At 37.4% G+C, this 21,709-nt stretch overlaps 1 protein-coding gene across 1 annotated transcript in view; it reads right to left on the reverse strand.

Moving 5' to 3' along the window:
• GABBR2 (gamma-aminobutyric acid type B receptor subunit 2) overlaps nt 1-21,709 on the reverse strand; it is a 370,340-nt gene that overhangs the window by 160,790 nt on the left and 187,841 nt on the right. Inside the window, exons 9-11 of the mRNA XM_018069987.2 lie at nt 9,302-9,382; nt 6,377-6,527; nt 5,751-5,883 (exon numbers count right to left, since the gene is read on the reverse strand). Coding sequence (XP_017925476.1) covers nt 5,751-5,883; nt 6,377-6,527; nt 9,302-9,382 — 365 coding nt within the window. The remainder of the gene's footprint in view (nt 1-5,750; nt 5,884-6,376; nt 6,528-9,301; nt 9,383-21,709) is intronic.

The following is a 21,709-nucleotide window of genomic DNA, read 5'->3' on the forward strand; positions in this document are numbered from 1 at the left end:
AGAACATGAATAAGGAGCACATCTCCAACTACTGTCCAAATATCAAAGCCAGATGCTATTTTGTAGCACGGTATCTAGTCCCAGGGGCTCTTGCCCATAGTATAATGAGAAAACCACGGCTTCAAGGTGGCACTGCCCAGATGTTTTACTTTCAGTCAGTTGCCTCAAAAATGATTAAACAGAGAAAACTCAAAGTGACAAGTGAAGACAAAGCAGAAATAAATATTTAGGCAGAAGGTTCGTAGGTCTTCTCCCTCTCCCTGTTTACCCATTAGAGGCAAGTCCCTTCTTCCAGAACTGCTCTCAGACATCTTTCATAGTTTTAGCAAGTTGTCCACCATGCCCGTCACCCTGCAGCCTGCTCCCATTCCTAGGAATCTGTTTCATAACATCTCACAACTGTCTTTTCCTGCCTGCTCCTCACTGCAGTCTCTCAGTGTCTGATGTCTTTTCCACCCTGCAATCCTCACCTTGCACAGGTTCAGGGTTTCCCAAGAAAAGATGCAATGTGGACCATGGAGTTCCACCTTGCCTAGCTGTTCTCTCAGCATGGCAGACATAAGACTATGAAAAATCAGTAAAAAAGAACAAAACCTGCCTTTCACATTGTTACATGGCACAGAGTCAAAAGTGTTAGCGATCCATAACTAAGAATAAAACTAGTTGAAAACTAGAAAGGGCTTCTGAATATCTAGATACATTTAAAGGTCACATCTTAAAGTACACCTTTGAGAAGATAAGGTCTATAACATCTACTGTTGCCAAGAATGCACATGTTCTCAAAATGTTTGACTGAGAAAAACACAAATTCTGGATACTAGCACAGACACACTGCAGTAGGCAGTTGGATCTTTCAGTGGTCTGACAAAGTGGTATCTTTATACTCCCCCTCTTTCTATCTCTCTATCCCATCTCACCCCACTGTTTGGTTTCTTCTTTATGTACAAAGTACTCCTAGAAGAGTATGAATCCTATACTGAATTATTCTAAACATATCATTTGCCCCTTTTCTATCACTGCCATCACCCAGTACAGCACACTCTCTAGGAGATAGTGATGCTACACATCAGAACTACCAAGACTGAGGAGAAGCAGAGATGTTCAGTCTACCTAACACAGCAGACCTTTCTTTGAGGAGATTATGGGCATTTTACTCCAATGTGGAGCACTCAATCTTCAGCCCCAACCTAATAATTAGAAGTACCTATTTGAGGAAAATGCATAACAGAGAAGACTATGGTCCTCCTCGGGACCATAGTAGTCTTTCATCCCGTAGCAGTTCCAACTTGCAAAGACATTACTTACCTTAAATGTAAACCATGAAATTCTCAGTGGAATGTATTGCAGAAGTCTAAATGTTATGATCATATCTAATATTCTCTCTATTTAAAGTATCTACATTTAGTATGTCAGCTTAAACTCTATTCATAGGGTATGTCACTGGCATTGCTAATTTTGAGTCTCTCTCTTCCATATAATGAATGCCTTCAATTATATTTCCACTTGCTTGCATTTTTCCAGTTGGCATCACATCTCGTTTCACACCCTTACTTCTAACTTTTTTTTTTGCTATGATATCATGGTAATTCTGAGATTAAAAACGACAAAACATTCTCATTCTCTCTCTCTCTCATATCTGAAGCGCTTTGTACTTTAGCATACATGCATTTAATGAAATATTGTATTGCTTTTCCTTGTTCTGTACAACCAATAAAGTTGCCATTAAGTAAGACATGATCTAATGATTCAATAATACACTGACCACTTTCTCAGAACTCACTGTTCTGGATCATTTTAATTCCATATAACTGGAGTTTTAAAATATGATACCTAATCTCTAATTCTGACATGAAACTAAATAATGCTACGTTTGCTATTATGAATTCTTACTGCAAGTACAAACAATTATTATGCATATATTTGATTACTTTTCCATAGAAAATGGGCATACCAAGATAAAAACAAGTGTGTTTGGGAACAAATTACCCACTCTAGCATAGAGTTAACATTATATAATTTCAAAGACAAATATAATACCTCTATTCAGCAAATTATTTGACCATATGTTTGAAGTGCTTGCTGACTCTCAAATACATTTACACTTGTTTCTGTTTCAGCATAATGACTTATGCACCATATCCTCCCACAACAAGTGCCTTACAGAGTGGAAAATGGTACTACAGCTTATCAAATAAATCCTTTGAAACTTCCAGGTGTTAATGGTTTAATTTTGGATCATATTTCAGTGTCCTTGGAATATTACAGCAGTAAGCATATGGCATATGTAGATTTAGATTTTAGAAAAGTATCAACCAGACATTACAAAGCATTTCACCCTCCAAACAGTGGAACACTGTACTACAAAGGAAACACACCCAATAGAGTTGAAAGTAATACCTACAATTTGGAAAACATTTTTTCTTGCATTTGTGAGTATAGAGTCATAGAATGGCCTGGGTTGTAAGATATCTTAAAGATCACTTAGTTCCAATTCCCCCTCGATGGGCATGGACATCTTAGTAAACACAGTAGCTTTAAGGACTTCCTATAGTTGTCGTCAAAAATTGTCAGAAACTTAAACAGAGACTGTATATAACATATCTAATTAGGTACACTTGCTCTTGTGTATATACTGCTACCCTGGTGAAATCTAACCACTTTCGAAATACAGAAGACAAAGAGGGTGATTACTTGGCTTAGAGAGGGGATAACACTAATGACAGAGAGGGGATAACACTAATGACAGCTTTATAGTTTTGCATGTGCTTATAAAAGCCGAATGAAAATTTTTACTTCCCTACGAAAAAAAATATCTCCCTTCATTGACATGGCTCTTCTCTGTGCCTGAGATGTATTTACTACACCCATGATTTGACTCAATGGCTTTTTATGGTCATTTTCCATTGTAGCTAGTTCTTTCAAAGACTAAGCCACAGTCTTACATAAAACGGGAATTTTAAACTAATCTCTCATTATGGTTAGAATGGGTAATCAAAATCATGCATTTCCAGGGAGATGGATGATGAAGAGAGATTTGTAATGGCCTGATCCTGTAAACACTGGTATCTGTAAGCAGTCCTTATGAAACCACTAAGCATATTGCCCATATGGAAATCTGGATGTTTATGACATGGAGCCAAATGTATGTGTTGTACCCATCACTTTGTGGAAGTTTTGAGGAGAGGAGGAGAGAGAAAAGAGTTATTGAACAGAAAAGCATGTTTGTCTTTCATATTTATGAATTTCCCAGCATTAATTCAGAGTTTTCTAGATATAAGAAAAATGCATTGCCATAGTCAATGATAGCCATGTAAAGATGGTTATCATTATCTATGCTATATCTATCATTATTATCTAAGCTTCTAAGAGAAGTATAAACTATTCCATTAAAAAATTATAACTGGAGAAGGAAATTTTATAAGTATTGTTTTAATGATCAGGAAGTCAGAAAAAAAAAATTCCTGATTGGCAGCTACAGAAGGTTTTGTTGCATCTATGGATGAAAAACTAATTGCTGACAGAGCTAGGATTCATAAGGTATATCAGCAGCTGTGCACAGGAAAATACAATCAGAAATGCTTCTGTACTGGACTGAAAATGTGGAAAGCCAAGATTGGGAAGAAATCTCACAGATACAGCATTTAACTATGTAAAAAAAAAAAAAAAATCCAAAAACTCTGTTTAAGGCAGGTGGTGTTACTTAATCAAAGTTGGCTTTAGGACACAGCATTCTTCCTCACCCTTTTCTTTTATTGGTCATTTAATCAAGTGGCTATATTAATCAAGTGCCAACCCAGATCTATCCCTCTTCAGCAGATAGACAAACAGACTTAACATAATGTGACAGATACAAATCAGAATAAAAGGAAGAGAAATGTAAGATATGACAGAACAAAACAGCCCACAGTTAATTTTTTTTGCATTTAGAATATGAGGGTAGTGGTTACATTTTGAGAGGCGAATTAGAGAAAAATCAGATAGAAGAAAGGTTCTAGCTCAGAGGCACGGGATTTTAGATGTTGGTTCATTTTTTAGAGTTAAGACTGAGCTGTTTCACATTTAAAGAAGGACTTAAATTTAGTTTTATATAGCTACATCTGGTTGGAAGCCTGTTCCCTAGAACAGCTCAATTCTGATCAGTAGGTCTGGTTCCCACATTCCTTCTATTCAGCAGTGCTTGGCTGCTTCCAGAGGAGGGTTGTAGCCCAGTCATACAATGGCCTGCAGCCTGGCAATGAACTCAGGAGCTCTGAATACAAGCCCCTCAAGTCTGAGCAGACATCAGGATGTGGAAACTGCATCCCTTGCCACTACTGCAATGGAGGGTGAGAAAAGACTTGGCTTCCTAATGGCGATTCTGCTCCACTAGAAGTTGTTCCACAAAAAATGGTATAATTGCTGGATAAAAAACAGATGATGGCATCTTTCACTTCCTAATGGCCCCGATGTATTCACAGAGTTGTATACTAGTTTGGGAGAAGTGAACAGGATCCTCCTTTTCAAGTCTTTGAGGCACCTGTTTCTACTAGCTCTATAGAGATTAATGCTTTACTGTAGAAAGACTGGATATTCTTTCTTTCTCTTTTCTTTTGCTGCTAATGTTTGAGTGTCTAAAATACAGCTGTGTCCATGCCCAGCTAAGGAGGGTAGGACTTTCCACAGACAATCCTGTACATTCACCTATACTGTATCTTCTAGTCCATCTTGGCATATGCTAAAGAATCTCCAGTGTTTTGAAATGGTATAACTGAACAAGTCACATAGTATTTCACTTTTTTAATGGTTCTAGACAGTATGGAGGGTTTCAGCTGACATATTTGGATGTCTTCGCATCAACTAGCTTTATGCATCCAACTTTCATGCTTTGAATTATCCTGTCTCCAGTCATGACATCAGAAATTCAGACACCTAAAAAAAAAGTGCAGTGAACTGCAACTTTCTACAGACTTGAAGAAGGATCAAAACCGTAGTGAAGATAACTCCTAAGTAAGTCTGATATTCTTAGGCAACAGGTCTAAGCACAGTCTTCAAATTTTTTGAGAAGAAAATGTTTGATTAAATGCCCTTTGTATTGTTTCTGGAGGGAATATCCTTGCAGTGAAGTTCTTTCTCTTTTCCCTTCTTTGAAATGTCCTCTGTAAGTTAGGTTGCACATTACAGTGAGCAATTAAGACATTTTAGGTTTCTAGGTGGACATATTTAATTTGGTTTCAGAGTTGTTCGTTTTGATTTAACTAGACTGCATTCTATATGGATCTAAGCGTGTGTGAGTTTATAGTGTAGCCTGGAAGTAGTAGTACAAGTCTTTGGAGATTCAGCCAAAAAGATTGACTAAAAAGATCTAGGCAAACAGCAGTCATGAAGTTTAAAATAATATAGAATATATAAAGACAACATAGTAGTTTTACAGGTACTACAGTTGTCATACTATGAGCACAACCTTTAGTAAATCATCTTCATATATATGATTTCAAAACAAGAAAGTACATCTACCCTTTCAGTCTGAGGTCAAATACCAATGCACATGAAGCTTTCAATACTAATACTAGTACTAACAACAACAACGTCAACAATAATAATAAAGCTTTGTGCAGGTCTCAGAATTTGGTCTCAGAAAATACCCCAGTAAAGAACAAAGAGATTCAGTGATTAAATGGACTAAGACATCCAACTACCTAAATTTTCTGTTTGCATTTCTCACAGGGCTTTCTGTAAGACTATCTTCAACTAGAATATATGGAGTTACTTACTGTGCAAAGTGTCTCAAATGTCTTTTCGGAGACAAAGGATCCATCAAGACCAAAAAGAAAAATAGATGCATAAGAAAGCATCCCTCCAAGGATAATAAGGTTGTTCATGTAGGGACTGGACATCTTTATTAGTCTATGGACAAAAGGTGATAGTGCATTAAGAGGAAAAGATTACTGCTAGGCTATTAGAGCAATAATGAAGAGTTTTTTGTAACCAGGCAAACAGATAAACCTTCTTGTAGAACTTCATGAAATCTATAGGCATGCACAGTATTTGCTGTTTTATAAAGTCTAGCATTGTCTAGAATTGTTTTAGTATTTGAATGTTTACTAAAAAGACCTCCTGTTTAACTGATGAATTAATTAGCAAGGGTTAATATTATTAGAAGACAGTCAAACATAGATTAAAAAAATTACACTGTTCAGAGAGTATAAAAGAAAAATACAGTCTGTTTCATATATTACACAGCGATTTCAATTAAACAGTTCTAAAATATCATCTTTCCACAGTTTTAACATTTTCCTTACATATTTATATGTAGATAGATATATATACGTGACGGGTTCTACAAACATGGCATTTAAATATGAAAGAATTAGAGACAGAAGTAACACAAGTGTCTTACTTTTGATTTCTGTTTTTGATGTTAAAGAACAAGAAAGCACTGGCCATTATCATTCCTAGGATGGTGAGGGCAGAAAGGATGCTGTAGAGAGGCAGAGAGATTTTGCGCAGCTCCTCTTGTATAATTGTTTTGTCCTTTGGAGGCTCAAGTCCTACAATTACATGAAGAAAAAAAAAGGCAAAACCTCAACCAGATGCAGAATTTCTGTAAGAAACTTTGCCTTATATATGATTCACTACATTTAGCAACCGTGAACTACACCAGTAGTTGAAGTCATTGACTTTGACAGACATATGTTAGTCATATAGATTGACATGAAGATTTGTATTTCTGGAACAGGTAAATATACTCTTTGAAAGAAAAACCACAACAAAACCCTGATGCAGAAACTCATACATGATAACTAGTCTCATTTTAAAGTTCAGATAAACACTAAAATGAATACTATGACTGCAAATTTTACCATGAGGTCATTGCTTTTCTGAAACAAGTGACAGAACAATGAGTAGAAAACAGAAAGCATCTCTTCTGTGCATACTGTCATTACCAGAGCAAATTCAAACGGCCTGTTGAGACCATTCTTGGTGTAACATCACTAGGACAGGAAATAGCCCTGTGGGATGAAACGGGGTCCTGGGCTGAGGGCAAGGTGGGGGAAGCCCTGGGAGAAGGGGAGGCAGGACTGTTGGCGCCCTCAGAATAATGGAACAATATGGAAAAATATTTTTTGGCAGAAGTTTTATAGGAACAGACCCACTTTGCAAATCCCTGCAGACGTGGACTTGAACATATGAACTTAAAAGATATGTTTAAAGCCATGAGCTTGATTGACAGTCAGTTCCCACTATTAAAAGTCTTGTTTTAATGAGGAGAATCACTGCCTAACAAGTGCAATAAAGCTCTGCATCCCCTACTTCCCACGCTTCAGTTTACCTGCTTACTAACTTTTTCCTTGGTGCAGGGAATAGGAAAAAGGTCCTTTGCATCACTGTCTTCCTTCAGAATTGTATTTGTGTGCTCTACACTGCCTAAGCCTGTCCTTTTTCATCAGTCCTCTGTGGGGCTGCAAGGGTGACCACATGGGGCCAAGAAGCTCCACTTCACAGCATGGCTGCAGAAGCAGAGCTCTGCAGAACCACAGATCACAGAGCTATAAGTGACTGACTAGCAGCTACCATGGCTAATTTTTACGTCCACTCTTCTACTTTGCACCTAAAAGAATATTCAAGGATTTATACAACAAAATAACTTTACCCATACCAGTTAAGCTGAAATAATTCAGACCATGGAAACTTGCTATCCTTTTGTCTTTATGCCAAAGATTTAAAAAAAAAAAAAATCCTTTAGGTGATTACAATAAAGTGACAGTGAAGGGATCATTTGCTGTTTTGATAGTGGAGAATTTTCCTCTTTTCTTTTTCCCTCCACAGAGCATGCATTTACAGTCCATGGCAATTCACAAAACTAGACGAGTAACAAAACAAAAAGATAATAAAGCACACATCTGATTTAAAATAACTAACACTAAAGAATAAAACCTCACAATGCTGTATCTGAACCGTAGAGAGTATACTGATGGTTTGCACTTATTAAATATAAGAACACCTTCAGATGTGGTCAGAACAAAAACTGTCTTGTTCTGAAAAAAACTGTATAGAGATTTTTTTCCCATCATATACTGTCTATAAAGGCAAGGAATTATGAACAAAGCCTGTCTCCTGTTACTTGATTCATCCTGCATACATTCTCTGGAAATTAATGGTATTGATTCACTATTCAACTACATCATTAGTTCCTCCTTGCAGCAAAAATAATCTGCTGGGTCCCAGACTCTGGTAACTGGGACAAGTTCTGCATTCTTCATTTCCAAAGCCTCATTCTCCAGACAGATGTGAGTTTGTGTAGATGTGCTCTTTAAAGTCCTTTAAAGCAAAGGATACCAAAAGGAAAGGCGGAAAAGTAGCCATGAATTAGATCACTTCAGTGAAACTCCACCCATGCTCATGCCATCCTTGGGTTTTGGGACACTAGAGGAAGGTGTAGTAGAGTACAGCAGCTTGATACTCATGCACCTCACCACTCCTAGAGAAAAACCACACAGAACTGACAAAGTCAACTTGACTTTATCTTACTGAACTGCACCATAGCAGAACTTAGGAATAAATCTTAAATATTAGCTTTGAAAAAATAGTATGTATGCCTATATTCAACAGGAGACACCCTTAAAACTCATTTCAGTCACATCTGACTGCCATGACCATATGCTCTGAAAACCATGGGTATGCCCACACTCCAACTGCTGTGAGGGCAGACGAAGTTCCCATGTTATCTTTGGAACTGCATGGGATAAAAAAAGGCAAGAAGATACAGCAACAAGGCTATATGCCTGCTGTGGACCTTGGGAGAGCTGCTGGGCTAAATACCCTCTCTGGCCCTGTTTCACATGGGCCATGTTAAAGCTAGTCTTTGTATTTTAAAACTCTATTTTCTAACTACCTAAAAGACATCTCCCAAAGAAAAACAACCACCTCCCTCTTGTGTCTGCAAACATAGCACATGAGAACATCCCTCAGGTGAGATGAGCTGGGGGAGTGGGAAATGGGGATTAAATAAGAACATTATTCATTGGTGGAGACGAAATAGAAGACACATCTGCTTGCTGAAATATCAAAGAACATTTGTGTACACATATAAATTTGAATTTGCCCTGTCATTGGAATAAAAACCAAGTATACAATTTCCAAATATTGCGATTTTCTGTTCAGAATCCCATTTTTTAAGCACAGCTTAGTTCCCTTTCTCTTTCTTCAGTGTCATACTTTTTTATTAAAAATACTAAACCAGTTCTTTAAGAGCATGCATTCTTACGAACTACATACATCTATTCATGTCACTCCTATACCTTTTTCCAGTCTTCTCTCCTACCTTGGAATCTGATGACACTGTTGTTTATTTCCAGTGTGTCAGCTACAGCATTGTATTCTCCCACCTTTACTTCCTTTCGCTCTGCAGAGAAACAAACAAGAGTGATTGCTTATGGCAGTTCACATGTTCTCAATTATTTAACTGATTTTTTCTTCTTTTTTGACAGTATGTCAAAAGGAAAAGAAATATGAAAGAATAGGGTATGAATTATTAAATCAGAATGCCAGACAGCTAACATCATTAAAAGAAATATTTCTGATTCTTGAAAGAAATGCAAAGTATTTTTAAGAACTCATTTACATAATCAGGAAACTGTTATTGGGCACAGACATCTCCAGCTTAAAGATCACACAGTTTCTTACTGGCTCATACTATGCAGGACATTTTTGCTGGGAGAGCAGGTATGGCTAAATCACACATTCCCCTCCCATTTAAACAACTAGGACATCTTGCTTAGTGAAGTATTTCCCAGGAGATTCATAGCAGCAGGCTCCAGCCAGTATGAAGTAGACTGGCTAGTTAGCAGATAGGCCAGGAATCAAATCTCTTACTCTGACTGGGAATTAGCAACTCATTAGTACCCTGACTGCAAACCTTACTATGTTATATAATTAAAGCCAACATGCATTTGAGATAAAATTTTACAGTTAGTCTCATCTGCTATTTTGGGACTATGGTCACATACATGACTTTCCTGCACCTAACGGAATAGCGTATGCAGATAGAGGAATTTAATTTGTTTGTCTGCTGCCTTGGTCACTGTAGCTGGAACTCTGACATGCATTTTTCCCACACATCTGATAGCATCTGGCATGAACGAATTTCTGCCATTTCTGTTGGGTTTTTGGAATGGCTTAGAAGTGCAAGAACTTACTAAATTATCACTCTTACACTAAAACTTTTACATTTTGATCATACTTATAAACTCGAGGCACACTGGACACAGTTTTCTTTGATGAGTTAGCTCAACAGAAAAGTAGGCCCTTCAGGCCTCTATATTGGGGCATGCAATTTACATTTAAATTCTGAGCTCATGACCCTATTTGTGACACTGATTTTGGGAGCTGATGACCTTGAACTAGATTGCGAATTTGAAAAGTCTGTATTTTACCCAACAGATCCACAGTAACCTTTTCTCCTTTCTCACTCAAAGTGATTTTTGCCTCTTCAGCTCTGCTGAATGGAGCACCTAGCTCCATTTTAGTAAAATCTGCAGGCTGACTAATACTAATCTGAGAGCTCACAGGAGGTAAAAGTTTTCCTTACATAAATAATTATTTTTATTGTTAAAATTGTCTACACAGAACTGTAGATTGGGCTGCAAATCTGACAGGGAGACCTAGGCATTTGTCCCCCCATCAAAAGCTGGAGTTTCCAGCTTCGAAGACTAATTTTCATTTCACATGAGTGTGATCTACTTGGAGGGCCCTAAGACTAGTTTGGAATAAAAGCAGGATCCCCTGGTCCCCAGCAGCAGTTTACAGAGCCCATCCATGTGGCATCATATACTCTTAGGAGTGAATATACGTTTGTAATTTCTGTCACTGACTGAAATTCTCTGTGAAATAGATACATGAATAAATTCCCGACAGTTGTAAACTGTAAAAGAAATATTCCCAGTAGTCATTTAAAAGCTAAACTTTTAAATGTCATTTAATGCTAAAAACAGAACTGATTCACTTCCATTTGTATTTGTATCATGACAGCTTTTACCTGTAGATCTAAAACATCAAAACACAACCTAGAGAGAAGAGAGACAAACATCAGAATGCATATTGATATACAGTGTGCATATTAGATGCCAGATGGTCCACAGCATCTACTGATAGGAAAGAGGGAAGACGTGCACCTTGATGTTGGTCTAGCCACAACTTTACAGCAACAGGTTAAAGCCTGATAGCTCTGATAAATGTAGAGGAGAAAAGAGTAATTGCTCTGCAACTATTTCTGGAGCTGGGACTAGGTGAGATGTGATAAGCATGTAACAGGTGGAGAGCATACAAAAAAGACAGTGTAAATCCATGGTCTGATTAAAGTACTGCAGTTGAGAAAGTTTTTCTGTGATTACTTCATGTGACATACAGTGTCATTCCTTTTCAACATTTCTATATTCTTACATGGCTTCCTTCGCAGATGAAGTAACACAGAGAATGTGCCTGATGAGGTAGCCTACAACTACCTAGCCTGGGTACCAGGAGCTAGCCCTTGTAGGAATGGAGCTTGGCAGCTGGAGAAACAAACTTCCAAGCCAGCCCGAAGATCAAGACTTTTTTGACCGAGAAACCCAAGACTGTGGGGAAAACCTGCAACATTTAGTACCAGGGAACCACATTATCAACGCCTTGTCCCTTACAAAAAGGAAAGGACAGTTCATAGAGAACATGCGAAGCTTTATGGAAGTCAAGAAAAGCCATAAAGATATTTGATATCTTAAACAACTGGGGGAATTAGTCTATGAGGGAAATAAACCAGATTTTTATTGAGAGGAAGGATATACTGTCCTCTTGGTATGATTAAAGGGGTGCTGAGAGGGAGACACCAAAAGGTTTTGTTCTCTCAACAAGGAGTACAACTCAGTTGTTGGTTTTTCAGATCCCCAAGCACAAGTGCTGATCAGTGAAAAAGTCACCTCCAAATACTAAATAAAGGAAGCAAGGAGGTAGCATTATGGCTCTCTCCTGTTTATCATAGGTCAACATAGATAAGGATGTAAGTGGAGGCTCTGTATTTCTATGTGTCATTTCATCCAGTTTGCTTTGAAAATTCTAAATTATTCAAGTTAGTATACTGTTGGTATAATGTAGCTCAGTCAAAACTTCTGAGTGTTCAACAACAAAAGGATAGGAGGAAGTGGAACTCCTCCAAAGAAACACAACAACAAAGTGCTTTGTACAATATTCACAATATGATGTTGACTTCTTTTTGTAGTGCTTCCATTATTTTTAACTAGATCTTTCCGCACTCATGATAGAGAGATTGTACTGAAATTCCTCAGTTCATGTTAAAATGAGGAAGAAAAATATTGGGGGAAAATATACTGGGTTTGTGAGATAATGTTTGTCAATACCATGACAGGAGGGGTGAAATTTCAGAATTTGAGTCTGCAGCTGTTCTTTCAAACAGGAACAAAAAAGTATGAAAACTAACCAACACAGAGAAAACTGCCCCAGAAATATGTGAGTGAAATGTATGCTTATCTCACAGAATTATAAACAACTAATCCTTGATTTTAATTAATTATCTCAGAATAGATTACTTATATGGCCAAGATGAAAGCCTTCTACCAACAAAGAACAGAGCTAATCTTAAAGGTATATTCAAATTTTTTCTTCTACATATTTTATTACAGAATTTTATAGCCCACTTTAAGCAACTCCAGACAAATTAACACTACCATTAAATAATTGGCTCACATTTCACAAAGTTAATATGATAGATTTTCAATGGCATATCAGGTAGTTACATGTTCTTATTCAATAAAAGCAAAAGAATCATCCTACAACAGATATTAGCTGAGTAAAACAAACTTAGCAAAATTCACAGCAGTATTATGATTGCAGGTATGACTTATTCACTTACACTGAGAATTTCCAGATAAGACAGTGCTTAGGTTCAGTTCCTTTCACTACATAATTTCCATTTCCACCACATTTTTGTATTTAATTTACACCTCATGAAGATAGTTTCTACTGAGAGATATTTAAGGATGAGAGAAAGCATTTGTAATGCATAAGAGGTGGGTCTTAGTTTGTTTTGAAAAAACATCCCTGCATAAGGTGCTGCCTCCATGACTCCTTCTCCTTGAAGAGCTTTTCAAAATTTTTTTATATACCTCCTCCTACTTCTCGACTCCCTTAAAACCTTCCTGTGACAGCAGTTTAAGAATCTCTTATCCCACTCTTTGTCAACTGCCCCTCTTGCTTAACCATCCTAATTCAGTGGGAGTGATTATATGCTTAGCATATTAGAAAATCTTGCTGCATATTCAGCTCTTAGCAGCCTATCTCAGGAGCCAATGTTATTAAACCTTGTCCTACAACAGAATCATTTAGTTCCCTGGACATTGTTCCTCTTCCATGCATCACAGCTCAACAGGACTGCTGGCAGCTATAGGGAAAATTTACCCATCATATCTCAGAAGAGTTTTGGAAAATGCCCAAGTGATTGCAAACTGGTAAAACTAAGCAGGGTCCATACACACCTGAAATGCTTAAAAATCCTTAGGAAGAGAATGACTCTGAAAGTTGGAAAGACTTTAATCTCAAGTTTCAAATCAGTCTCCTAGACATGAACCAGAAATCATGTCACTGCACAACTACTCACACTTTCAAAGACACATCTAACCTATCTGAAAGCTCACCATTCACAGGCTGTTGGCAACTCATTGATGGGCTCAGTCCAGAGACAGGGTGAATAGTGCTCAGAAACATTACATTAGTGTCCAGAGGCTTGCCTTTCTCCATTTTAGCCTCTGCTCATGTTCCCTTTTAAAGAGTGAATGCTTTTCTGTAACACTTTACGCTGTCAGTCTCATCTAGCAATCATTTGTCACTGTTGGGTCTTAGGTCTTCTATCTCATTCCCACTATAGCCTTCTGTGAAGGTTCCTGAAGAGATCATGTGCTGCAGTGAGTGACAGCAATCCTGTGACCAAGAGTGTTCAGAGAGCAAGACATGGGAAGGAAGATGGGCCAAACATAAGCAGTGAAAATCCTAAACCGGAGACTGCAAACTGATGCCAACTTTGAGAACACTTCCCATATTTCAGTAAATCCTGTGCAATTTGCCTGCAAAGTCTCTTCTAACCTGCCCTACCTGTCTCACTCATTTTGAAAGCTGTTTCACAAAATAATGATCTATCACAAAAGCTGGAAATGCTGTTTCAAATGCCTTTACAATGCTAAATGAAACTAAGTACGATGAAAGCTAATTTCCTTCAGAATAAATACAGAAACATTTCATGTTGTGGTTCATGTAGAAAGTCTTAGCAAATTAATGTAATTTTAACTTTCATAATATATCCTTGTCAGACAGGACTGAGAAGCTTTTCAGTTATCCTTATCACATATCAGCAATAACCAACACAAGTTGAAAGCTTCCAGTTAAAAAAAATAAATCACAATAGAAGCTTATAAATAATGAATGAGCAAAGCCTTTTTCACGAATTTCATCCACTTGCAGGCAACTATTTCTTTGTTTAAAGACAAAAATGCTGAGATTAAGAATCACAGTTCAAATAAGGAAGAAAATGTCAGGTCAGATAAAAGATTATTCTTCATCAGAAGCTGCCAGAAAAGAGAGAATCAAGGAAGAAAAATAGGTTACCTTTGCAAGGATTTGAATTACCACAGTTTTTACCCTTGTAATTAGAGTTTAAAATCCGTTTTGCCTTAAGAAATATTACCTTCATCTTTAACTCCTTCATAACTATTTCCTTCATTTGAAGTTATTGTCTAATGTTTTATTTATGAAATCCCGTATTCCATAGTTTTGGAAACATACACACACAGCACACAGGAAATCCTGGGTTATGCAAGTAGTATATCTAGCAAGTGATAATTACTCCTCATAGCCAGTTCTCTGGTTATGAATCTTTCATTCATCCAGAAAACAAAACAGACAGAAAGGACAAACCAGACAAAGGCCAAACAGGGTATCCTTAGAGTTGGGATAAAAGCTAAGCAGTCTTAACCCTGGGCTTATTCCACTATGTTAGTAATGGTATTTAGCCAACCAGACACAGTAAGCAAGGAGGCAAGTTGTAAATAAAATATCATTAAGTAACCTGAACTCATAAAAAAACCTAGTAATTTTGTAGCCTGAGTAGATTCTTCTATAAAAATTTCAAGAATCTGCATTTTTAAGAGCATATAAAAATTATTTTAACTAATTCTTTTTTTCACTTTGTTTTGTATTTTTACTGATTCTTTGTTTTCACTTTCCTGATTATACCTCTGCTTCCTATTTTGTTTGCTAGACTTATGTCTAGATTTGCATAGAAATTTAGTAATATAGTTCATGTGGATTTAATACCTAAATGTCTTAGATATTTATATATTATGCATCAAAAAGCTATATAATGAAATAAAAAATAAAAGCTTTGAGTTTAAACCAATTATTTCTTAAAATGAGAATTGTTAACACCATCATTATAGCTTTCATTTTGGAAACTGAGAAATCCTGAGATTAGCTCAGTCGGTTAAAACTGGGTGCTAATAACACCAAGGTCATGGGTTCAATTCCCTGTATGGGCCATTCACTTGAGAGCTGGACTCAATGATCCTTGTGGCTCCCTTCCAACTTGGAATAGTCTGTGATTCTGTATGAACAAATATACAGTAATGAAGGCAGATCATCCATGAAGCATAACAATGGTTGTGATGAAGCAAGTGTACAGAGCAAACACTACTTCTTCTGCATAGAAGTTCCTCTTTCTTAGGGTGCTTAATAAAATCCTTGATAGTTTTACATGAGGTTGTACATGAGGTCACACTTTTTTTTGGTTTAATAATTTTAGCATTAAGTCTTGACCGATACCAAACTGTATAACCACTGAAACATATGTAGTACTTTGGATGAACTCTAACTCCATTAAATACGTTAACAGACAAAAATATATATTCAAATGGATACAGTATGATTCTATTTTAGGATACATGCATGTGCAATAACTGCAACGTCTTGGTCCAGCTAAGGGTTCTCCTATTCCATTGCTTATTGTCTTTTATGATTTAACTTTTGAGAGAATGTAAATCATCATTCTGAAAGTTTATCTGCCACAGTAAATTATTCTTTGAAGTTATACAGAGTAATTATACATATGTTTTTTAGTATTAATATTTATCTAAATGTATCATGGTCTACAAACAAAAATTTATATTTATTTCACTTATCACTTGGAATCACCTCTTCTTAGCACAGGCCAAACCCAGAGTGCTTTTCTTAACTCAGAATTTAGAGTGGAGAATAACACTGTACATGTAAAACTACAGGCACTCATCATGAGAAGACATTTTCTCAATTATGAAATAATAACTTCATTACTTGTTATATGCCTTCAAGTACTTCATGCACTCTAGTCACATACACTAGTCCATTTTCTACAGTGAGTGTGCTAGGCAATCAGCCTGTGCAGACACACAGGCTTGGGCTGACTTCCCGGGAGAACTCCCAAGAGCTTCCTGGGTTGGAAAGGCCATCCAGGCAGTGACAGGTTTGGACGTGGATGCCACTGATCTGCAGAGAAGCCCTCCTGGCAGAATCCCAGGGCCCAGCAGCAGCTCCATCTGTCAGAGTCTCTCTGGGAGAGGGACAGTTGAAGGCAGGACCAAACAGGGGGTGGAGGTGCCAGTGACAGAGGGTGTGGTCACATTCTGTTGCCTCATGAGCTTGATTTCAGAGTGTGAAAGATCAGAGGCTATGAGGCACAATTCAAGATATACCACGATACTGCACTCATTCAAAGGTAAAGGGACAGCAAACCACAGGATGGGAGCGTATCCATTTTGACAATCTATGATGCTTCCAAAAAAACCCCAAGATGACAAAGTAGTAGTGTATCCACATATTTTATTCAAGGGGAATAAATGTAATTATTGTCTCTCTAGTGTCCTGGAAACTCAGTATGAGTAGGCACAGTGTGCATTATCAGGAGAGTTTTGCAAAAGAAAGATTTGAATCATTATCAAATTACCAGATAATTTTTTTTTAGTTAACCTAAAAGTTACTTATGAACTTAAGTCAAATTCACCAAGTAGTGTCATTTAGGAAGAAAAAACTATGAATAGCACTGCTGTCGGTCTTTTCTGACTCACCAGGGTTAAATGCATATGCAGTTGAAAAATGCAAGACACCCAAGATAGTGGCCTAATCCCAGTTTCCATCTGCTAGCTCAGCATTTAAGCTTTCCATACAAACATGACAGAAGATGTGACAGGGAATATCCTGACAGGAAAGACAGAGTCCCTAGGGACCTGGATGACCCTGTCTCTAGCCCAGTTGAGCACTCTGGTTGAATCAGACAGAAGACCAAGGTGATCTTTTCCTTCTCTGGTATGTTTAATATTCTAGCATTTAATTTGATTTTCTTGTGCATGCCCAAAAGAAATGTTTCACTACACTTACCTAAACATGTTACTTGTAACATGTTGAAATTTTAAATTCAGTTCAACGTGGAAGATCAACTATTTTTTTGCAGTAGATAAAACAAATTTAAAAACTCACATCAGATACCTAGAAAACCTTGCATGGTTACCTTTTCCCAGGAAGGCTTTTCTTGTCTATGTGGTGATTTCTTGTCAGTGTGGGGATGCACAGCACAAGAACTGACAGAAGCTCTAGTCTGTGGACAGCTTCAGCTGACCTGCACATGGCTGCCAAGTCTCTGCCACAGTGTTTTCAGTGGCTGCTCAAATGTACAGAATGAACTGCACGATGCAGTTCTTTTGAGGGCTCGTTGGCCCTTCCTAATTCATATGATAACCAAACTTAAGTGCATAACATGACAGAAATAAAAATGTCTCCCAGCACAGAAGATGTTTGCTTGACCAGTGGATCATGCCAGCAGTCGTGCCTCTCAACAAGGTTGTTTTCCCTCCACTTAGCAAGGCATGCCTGCTTTCTGGTGATCTCACACCACACGGGGACAACGCAAAGGCTCCATTATCGCATATTTGGATGCATACACACGATTTTATAATTAAGGCCTTCCCTCACCTTCTGTCAGGGCTGTGTTTTCCCTCCCCTGGGAGAAGAATGTTCAGCACACCGCTGAGCAGCCTCCCAGCAGGCAGTGCCTGCTCTGCTTCAGCTGAGAGGTCCGAAAATGGAATGCTCTGGCTTCTTCCTTACACACTGCATCCTTAAAATTTTTCAGAGATAAGAGGGCATTATTTAAAAGTTGGAGTTTCACAGTTACTATGCCTGAGATGGGAGGAGAGCAGCAGCTGCTGTGCATATTATGTGTGTTAGATATCAACTACTCATTATGTCCTCGAATAACCACTCTTGCCATTACACCAGGTGGCCTGTGAAAACACTGTAGCACATGAAGAGCTTTGAATATCTTCATTATTCAGGGTCAAAACCAAAGACAGAATTCCTACTGCCTTCGTCCTAAGATACTAAATAAGGGATCTGAGGCAGTGTTAAACACATTCATACAACGCTGCAAACTCTATGCTCTTTTCTGTTTTGTCATTTGTGCAGTAACTGCCAGGGCTTTTTCCTGTACAAGAAATCCCATTTTGAATCACTCAGGCCAGTTTATTCCAGATACTTTATTCCAGAAGAGTAGGGAAATCATTAAGTTAAAAACTTAGAGCAACAAAAAGCCCACTTGTGAAACAAGTTGCAAGTGCAAGTGCACCCTCACCGAGGTATAGGGGAAACTACAAAGGCACCCAGGCAGTGACACTCCCCTAGATCACTCGTTCCGTTTCCTCTGCTGAGATGAACAAGAGAGCTGTCACTCAAGGTGCCATCGAAAGCCGTAGACTTTGAAACTTCCCAACTCTTGCCTACCCCTGACAATCAGCTCCCCATCCAGAAGTCACATGGGATCACAGATTGGATTTCCCTGTCCTCAGGGAGGTAGTCTCTGCTCCCATCAGGGACGGGGTTGTCACTGCTGTATTTAGGGATGGCACACTAGGGAGCAAGAAAACAAGAAATGTTATGCAATGCCAAGATGCCCATCTAACTCAAGAATTACATGATTAGTAGAGTGAGAAAAGTGTGTGCATGAGTGCTACTTTGAGTGTTTCTAGAATCATAGAAAGGGACCTTAAAGATCATCTAGTTCCAACCCCCCTGCCATGGGCAGAGATGCATTTACAAGCAGCAGGTGGCTGCTCGAAGCCTGGGGCACTGGCCAAGGAGTGCAGGTGGTGAGGCTGTGCAACCCCATGCCCTCAGGCACTGGAAGATGTGAAAGCTCAGCAGTTAGGAAAAATGACCATGGCCTACTCAGTTCTCACAGGTTTTAAGAGACAGATCCAGGAGATGGATCACCTCACAAAGGTACTGTCTACAAAAGAAGTGGTGAGTTTTCACACACCAGCATTTGAAATGTTTTGCGTGCCAGCCCAGCCCAACAGACTCCTACAATGATATTTTTCACTTTATAAATTTCCATTTGATGCTTTTTTTTAAAATGTAAGTGTATGCAAATTGTATGTCAGGATGAGACCAAAGCAGTTTTGAAACATAAGATGATAGTAACAGTCAATTCAGAATTTATCTATCCTGATACAGGTTTTTCATGAAGACAGAGTAGTGTGGCTTCCTTCAGGTACTACCAGTACATTTTAGTAAGATGCATTCTAGTCTTGAATTTCAAAATTTATCAACACTACTATTCCTTTATTTTTTTCTTTTAAAATCTAAAGGTGGTAAAACTTACTAGGGAAAAAAAAAATCTTTGCAAAAAAAGCTCATTCAGAAAACTATGTGGGTATAGTCAGATTTTTTTTAATCTGAAAGATGATCTTGTATTCAAGAGATAAGAAACACACTCCAACTGAAACTTTTTAAAAACCAAAGTTCCAGAGAAATAATTCCATTTTCCTGCTAATTCAGTAAACTTCCACTTGCTTTAACCTGTTTTGAGTAATCTCTTTGTACTAATCCACTAGGAAAAACAGAAAGGAGGAAAGAGATACAACAGTGATTTCCTCTTAGTACTAACAAGGAACAATGTGTTTTACTAAGAGTAAAAAAAGTGATGTAGAAGACTGATTAAGATACAAAGAGTTTTGAAGTAAAAGTCACTGATTATATCCATAATGATTGCTTCCAAAATTTCCTAAAATATGGTAGATATTGTTGTGCTGTTTCATTTTAAATTCTGATTTATTTTTCCTTTTGTTTCTTCATCTGGAATAGCTACAGGAAACAGACTAGCATTAAGAGAAAGAACTTTCCATGGAAAGCTACAGCCATTAAATTATAATTACTCTAAATAATAAAGGATTTAATAATTAATATAGAGCAGTTATATAATACACCTGACAGACAGCTCTGGAATAACGTTGCCTGGCACAGCACGGCCAGAGCACACAAGCCTTTATGGATAAGCATAGCGTTGTTTTTGTACATAACATTAGATACACTCCTCTAAGAGCTTCCAGAATTAAAACTGATATTTTAGGCACTGAGAGAAAACAGTTTGACAAAACACTCATAGTTTGAAAGAATCTATTCTGCCCAGAAAATTGATAGCATACAGCAATGATGATTTTTAGTTTGAACATTATCTTGTTAGAAGAGGACAGGATTTATCCCTGTAGGAATGAAATATAATATAAGGCAAACGTCCTTGAAAAGCGGATGAAAACTAGAAAATCATAAGTATGCATTTTTTCTCATGTATGACTATTGCAGTATGAGAGTGAAGAATGGTAGAAATTTTTACAACGGGTTGGGCATAAAAGACTAGGTTCAATAACCTCCATAAGAGGAACAAAACCCTGGAAAACCACAGTACAAAATTGATGTCATCAGCTTTTTATTACAACTGGGATCAAAAGTTGACAAATTCCAGTGCTTCAAATGAGAGGGATATTTGTGTAACTCTTCTAACATAATGATTTGCCTTTTGCCTGAGACAATGTTAAAATTGTAGATGCACAATAAGTAAAGAAAGCTGAAGCTTGTTAAGAGTATGAGAGTAAGAGGAATTTCAGAAGCCGGAATTGCTAAAAGGAGTTTAAAAATATTTTTAAAAGTTTTTCCCTGAAACTGCTAGCAAAGTATTAGTATAAGCTACCTACAAAACCCAATCGTCCCACAAACTTTATTTCTGACAAATCTGAAAGTCAAAATCATGGTGATTAAACTGTGGGAAGAGTTTTAAAATCTTACTTGAAGTGAGTATGTATGAAGTGAGTACTTCAGTATATCTGTATCTGAGTATATCTTACCACTAGTTACAGCATTCAATGGAAATTTAAGTCACAGAATGTTTCCAGAAGGAAAAAAAAAAAGAGATTGAATGGAACAGAATGATAATCTATATCACGTGTTTTATATGGGTAGCAGAATTATGAAAAGCAAGTACTTTATATACTTGACCATAAATCTTTAACTACCCAAATTTTAAGAATCTCAGTACAAAACTGTATTAGAAAAATACTACTAAAACTTAGATACAGTTTTTGTCTTTTCACCGTCTTATACAAAATTCCTTCTTCTGCAATAGCATGTACAGATTAGTGAGAGCTAGCAATGCAAGCAAGTGTTCTTACTGCTTTTCAGTAAAAGATGTAAAAAAGTTGTCTTGCTTTCCTGTGTTTTGGCTAGGTACACAAAAATCTAGCACAAATTTCTTGCTTCTAGATTTAAGTACATTTGATTTAAACAAGAAACATAGGATGTAAAACAATAAAGTTCAAAACTATGAGCACACAGA

The sequence above is a fragment of the Manacus vitellinus genome, unplaced genomic scaffold (genome assembly GCF_001715985.3).
Source record: "Manacus vitellinus isolate BGI_N305 unplaced genomic scaffold, ASM171598v3 scaffold_17_pilon, whole genome shotgun sequence".
In the NCBI taxonomy this organism is placed as follows: Eukaryota; Metazoa; Chordata; class Aves; order Passeriformes; family Pipridae; genus Manacus; species Manacus vitellinus.